This window comes from Monodelphis domestica, chromosome 2 (assembly GCF_027887165.1).
Source record: "Monodelphis domestica isolate mMonDom1 chromosome 2, mMonDom1.pri, whole genome shotgun sequence".
NCBI lineage: Eukaryota > Metazoa > Chordata > Mammalia > Didelphimorphia > Didelphidae > Monodelphis > Monodelphis domestica.
Genome location: NC_077228.1, coordinates 72,925,022 through 72,931,021, shown reverse-complemented (window position 1 = coordinate 72,931,021; position 6,000 = coordinate 72,925,022). Strand labels below are relative to the sequence as shown.

The 6,000-nt window shown below is 44.5% G+C and overlaps 1 protein-coding gene across 4 annotated transcripts in view; it reads left to right on the top strand.

Annotated features, from left to right (window-relative positions):
* The first annotated feature begins 439 nt into the window (after positions 1 to 439).
* The window catches only part of ASTN1 (astrotactin 1), a 505,111-nt gene continuing 499,550 nt past the window's right edge, over positions 440 to 6,000 (top strand). For all 4 annotated transcript variants that reach the window (XM_007480837.3, XM_056815583.1, XM_001373628.5 and 1 more), the window contains exon 1: positions 440 to 1,811. In XM_007480837.3, the coding sequence (XP_007480899.1) occupies positions 1,505 to 1,811 (307 nt within the window). In that variant the 5' untranslated portion in view covers positions 440 to 1,504. The remainder of the gene's footprint in view (positions 1,812 to 6,000) is intronic.

Sequence of the window (6,000 nt, the reverse complement as noted above, 5' to 3'; positions counted from 1 at the left end):
ATTTTCAAAATATGGGACTTTTTGTGCAAAGGATGCCCAGTGGCTCAAGTTCCTGAGAGATTGTGAGTTCCTCCTTTGTGGAACTGAGTAGAGCATTACCTAAGTGTTTGGAGGCACCTTGGAGACTAATGATTGACTACAGCTTAGATGAAAACTCACTTGCATGTTAGATGCCAGCACACTCCTCAACATGTTTAAAATATTTTATTAGAATCTGTCCTTTGGAAAAGGGGAGGCTACCAAACATAATGGAAATGGCTCTCCTGAGGATCATTTTTCCCTCTAGAATACTTGAGCATTTTGTTAAATATCCCATGCCTGTCATGATTAAGAGGTTGACTTACTATGCACACACATCTGCACAAACACAACCATATACTCAAATATTTTTCTGCTTTGTGACTAAAGGGTTGGAAATCTTATTTTTTCCTCCTTTCTTTTCTTTCTTCAGATTTATCTTCATTGTTATTAGTATTATTCTCTATTGCACCTTTGCCAACCTTAAGGTATCTACATTTCTTTTCTTGTCAAGAATATTACTTGTGGCAGCGATACCATTCCAAACAATCACCTGAGTATATAGTTTCCCTTAAAAACATTTGGAAACAGAGTTGAGGTAGGCAGACGTGGAGAAAGTGCCCCTCTATTATTTTGCATCATACATCAAACATTTCTTTGGATACCTAAATAAGAGACCCATCGCCCTCTAAATCCCTTGAAAATGTTCCCCCAAACAGTGTTGAGCACAGCCTCCTTTTCCTCTTCCTCTCCGCCCCCTAACCAAATCCAACTGTTGGAGCAGAAATAACAAGGATGAGTAGTTAGTGTTAGGAGAAATGTTTGTGCACCAAAAATAAACTGGAAAGGGTCATCCTAAATCATATTACTTGTTCATTTCAAAAGTGTCCTTTAAGGAGTGTGTGTGTGAGAGAGAGAGAGAGCTCTTCGCCTCCACCTAGTCCACTGAGCCATCTGAATGATGCCAAGGGAAGATTTTGCATTGCAAAGTCTGATTGAAAAAAAAAAAAGACAGCACCAATTCAGGTAGTTAATAGCAGAGTGGGTGCGAGAACTGGGGAGATGCGAGGGAGAAGGAGCAGCCCAAGCCGCCAGCTCATGGGCTGACCTGATTCTCTGAAATCCTTAGCTCGATTTCTCTTTCCTCCCGCCTGCCTTTCCCCTTTCGGGTCTTGCTGTCCCCCTGTGTTTTCCCTTTTTAGTGCTTGCAGCCCAGAAAACAAAGAAATACGGCTCGGGGTGCATCAGGGCTCCGCCAGTGAGTGCACCGCACCCGGGAGGCAGGCAGGCAGGCGGGCAGGTTTCCCAGCCCCTGGACCAAGGCTTTCCCCGCTCGGGGTCCACATCTCCTCCCAAACCCCCACCCTCCTCCTCTCCCTCCCTTCCTCCCTCCCTGGCTGCCTCCCTCCCTCTCTCCCTCCCTTCCCTTCCCTTCCCTTCCTCCCCCACCATCTCAGCGCTGGGAGGAAGGCGGACGGGGCTCAAGATGGCTTTTGCCCGGCTCTGCGCCCTGCTCGCCTGCTGCTGGATGCCGGCGGCTGTGCTGGCTACCGCCGCAGCCGCGGCCGCCGCCGCCGGAGGAGGAGACGGGGACCCATCCAAGGAGCTGGAGTGCAAGCTGAAAAGCATCACGGTGTCGGCGCTGCCCTTCCTGCGGGAGAACGACCTCAGCATCATGCACAGCCCCTCGGCCTCCGAGCCCAAGCTCCTGTTCTCGGTGCGCAATGACTTCCCCGGGGAAATGGTGGTGGTGGACGACCTGGAGAACACAGAGCTCCCCTACTTCGTGCTGGGTGAGTCCCGGGGGAGGCTGAAGCGTCCTTTGGCGTTAGAACGGGGCCCCCTCCCCCCAGCCCCCTTTCAACGCTCCATACACACACACACACACACACACACACACACACACACACACACGCTCGCGCGCCCTGGCGCGCGCACACACACACACACTGACACACACAGAGATACACACTCACACCCACTCGCTTGCTCGATCGCTCGCAGCGACCTCCTCTTCCCACCCCCCCCCCTCGCTGCTACCTTCATAGGTCCTCCCCCCACCCATCTTCTCCACACCCATATGCAATACAGAAGCGCCTCTTCAGAGGACAAATACTCAGAGTCTTCATATATCCAACACCAAATACTGTGACCTCTTTGAATAGGTAGTTACATTCAGGGAATTTCCTGTAGCCCCTGGCATCAGATAACCCATAGCAGAAATGCCCTAGCCCCCCACTCCTATCAACTCACTCTTGCAAGAGATTTCTTGAGTGCATCCTAAACCCTGCAGTCCTTCATCACTTTAGCAAGAATCTACAGGCCAAACTCAGGCAGACAAGATTACTCTTTGCTTTCCTTCTCAGAAGCCCTCACCCCTTTACTGTCATGTGACTGCCAGCAGGCTTTCCTCCATTCACTTAGCTTGTAGCATTCTTTATTCTGATTTCCCATTTGAACCACCAGTTCTGAATGTCCTGACTCCATTATAAGGAAAGAAATAAACAGCTGACCCATCATCCAACCATATTCTGCTGATGACTCTCTTCATATGCCTTCAAAACCCTAAGCTAGATGAACAATTCATAGATCCACCCTCATTCAAATAAGCTTATCTTCTTTATGCTACATACTACCCAACATAGGCATAAATCTGAGTTTTCCTTCATGCTAAATGTACCTATGGGAGAACAATGAAATACTGATTTTACAGAAAACAAAAAATATCCCACCAACTGCTGGTCTTATAAACCATCCTAGCCAAAGTTTAGTTTGTATGAATATATCCCTCTTATTTGGCCCAGTGTAAGCAGTGAGGCTCACTGAAGTCTTCTTAGCACTTCCCACTCCCACTCCTGTCTCCAAAGGCACCTTTATTTCCAAAATGGCAAATCACATTCATGATACTCCCTTCTATTGATCAGTTCCTTCCCAGAGTCTACAAAACTCACTCATATAAGGGCACACCAACAACACTTCTTTCCCAGAATCCTTTGCACTGTACCAATTTCAACAATATTTGTAACATTGCTAGACCATCATGCAAAGGGTTACACAAAACCAGTTTCCTGCTTGTGAGACTCCCCCAACTGAAGTGACTTCAGCCTTGCCTTTCTCCTTCCTAATCCCACACACTTGTCATACCTCCCTCATCAAGAAAAATCTTGTTGTTTTTCCAATCAAAGTGAAAATTCCAATATTGCAGTATCATCATTTTTATTAAATCCAAGAAATAAATCCAGACACTACCACATGTAAGCCCCCACTTTACAGAAAACAAAAAATATCCCACCAACTGCTCGTCTTATAAACCATCCTAGCCAAAGTTTAGTTTGTATGAATATATCCCTCTTATTTGGCCCAGTGTAAGCAGTGAGGCTCACTGAAGTCTTCTTAGCACTTCCCACTCCCACTCCTGTCTCCAAAGGCACCTTTATTTCCAAAATGGCAAATCACATTCATGAAAACCATCTGGGATATGGGGGAGTAAAACTTTTAATTCCTGGATGGAAGACAGGGATCTCATAAATTGCCCAATCTTTTGAAAAAGTTGGGTTTCAAGTTCTGAGGTTCAGTGTTGTGGGGGTCAGTTTAACCTAACAAACTTCTTTAGTGGTGTTATTTAGTTTTGGTGATTTTAAAAAAGGCAGGTGATATTTGGGAATGGAAACCTTGGAGCTTCATCTGCCTACGGACCCCATATTATCTGTTAAAGTGCTGAGTTGCTGGAGTGATTAAATGGGCATTTATGAATCTTTGGAGATGACATAGTAGGATGAAGGTTTATCATTACATTATATGGCATGCGAGGGAGGGACTGGGGGAGCAACAATGTGTATGCAGAGTGTCTGAATTTGGCTGAGCACTCTAGTATTGACTGAGCATGAACTAGGCCTTGAATTTTATGTGAAAGGAAGATGCCAGGTTGACTGTGGTGCAGATTGATTTCTTCTGTGTTACAAAATCCCAAAGCCAAGGTCTAAGGCATTGAACTGCTAACCAGGAGCTCTAGTATATAGGGAAAGGCCATCATATACAAGAAGATGCACTCTCTGAACATCTATGTAATGCTGCTTACTGTAGAGACCTGTTGGGGTTGCTATGGTACCTGTAGCATCTTAGTCCTTAAACCCTCCCCCAAAACTGCTGCCTCCTCCCCATTATTTTACTTCAAGATTAGTTATACTTGTCAGCTAATATCCATTTCCTTCCCTCTTTCCTGAAAGTCAATAATGTGCCTTCACATGCATGGATATGCCAATATCCATCATACTGGGTTTGATATTTTGCACAGGGCATAAGTCATCATGTGTCACGGGAGTGTGTTAATTTGAAAATTTAGACCCTTTCACCCTGCCAAATGCCAGCAGGGTGGGGTGGGGGGGGGGGGAGAGAGGCTATGTATTGCTTTATTCTGAGGAATTGCCTGCCTGAACTACTGGTCTTTGGTCAGGTTTCTACAATACTAGGAAAATCTGAATCAATCAGGAGTATTTATTGAACGTCCACTCTCTGATAATGTTGTATCAGATTCTCTGGCATGCAGAGAAGATAAGGCATGAGCTCCTTTTCTTGAGGGGCTTACAATCTGTTTGGGATGGACAGAAATGACATGTGAAGCAAGAGAACCATCCAAGACTTTGCGCTTCATCTTTTTGCACTTCAAAACATTTGTGATTTTGTCCTGTCCCCCAGGGCAAATCACAAGCCCCCCATTATTCAATATCTCAATTCAATTCAATAGACATTAATTAAATGCCAACTATATGCTTTTTGTATCTATTTATTTGCTGTCTTCTCCGTTAGATTATGACCTCCTTGAGAGCAGGAAATCTGTTCCTTTCTTTTTTGTCTTCAGTGCTCAGATAGATAGGTGGATAGATATGGATATAGATATAATATGCAAACATATGTATATACATATATATATATATATCTTATTTGTACATAGTTGTTTGTATGTTGACTCCTCTTCCTATCCATTCCCCATTGGAATATGAGTTCTTTAAGGACAGGGATTGCTTTTGCATTTCTTTGGTTTTTTTTCAGCACTTAGTACAAGGTCTTTGGGAAACATAGCAAAAGCTTAGTTAATGCTAATTAGAGAGGGGTTGGTGAGAGAGAGAGAGAGAGAGAGAGAGAGAGAGAGAGAGAGAGAGAGAGAGAGAGAGAGAGAGAGAGAGAGAGCAAGAGAGCACTAAGGGAAGTAGGGAAGGCTTCCCATTAGAGATGGTACCTGACTCAATCTTTGAAGGAAGCTAAGGATTCCATTTCCAGTATGGGACACAGGTGGTGGAAAAGCACAAAGGAGAGAGATGGAAGGCTGAACTCCAGGAACAGCAAATAGGTAGGCCCAGGTACATTGGAATGGAATCTTTATTGGTGAAGGAGATTGATAATTTCATAATCTATTGCTAATGAATTGATGAGGTTTTTTAATGCAGTTAGCAAAGCAGGCAGGAAAGAAAATGCTTGGTCCTTATTCATAAGCCATTCAAGCATGGTGCTTTGTATATATCCAAAGCTAGATAACATGGTCACCTAAAGTCATATCTATATCACTATGAAGTAATGGACTAGAACTTTAGGGGAGAAAGTCTGTGTCTATTTATATGGTAAATCTTTTAGAGACCACATGCCCAAACTATAACCCTCAGACCCAGACATGTGAGCCCCTGGCTTTACCCCAGACAGGTAAGAGAGGTAGAATTGCCACTGGGCTGCTGGGCAGGTGATGGGAGAAATGTCCTCAGGTATGAGTGGAGAGGGGGAAGGGAATAGCCTTCTCTGTGCCATAAGTTCACCAACATAGGTATTAATAGTATAGGGGAAGATCATAAGAAACAAACATTAATAAAGGTAAGAATATGTAAACAGGGAAGTATTCCCTCAAAAAGTGAGACTTGATATGGGTCTTGGAGGATAAGGGGAGGAAGGAGGGAAATTAAGATGGAAGCTAGGTGGTTTACTAGATTGAGAGAT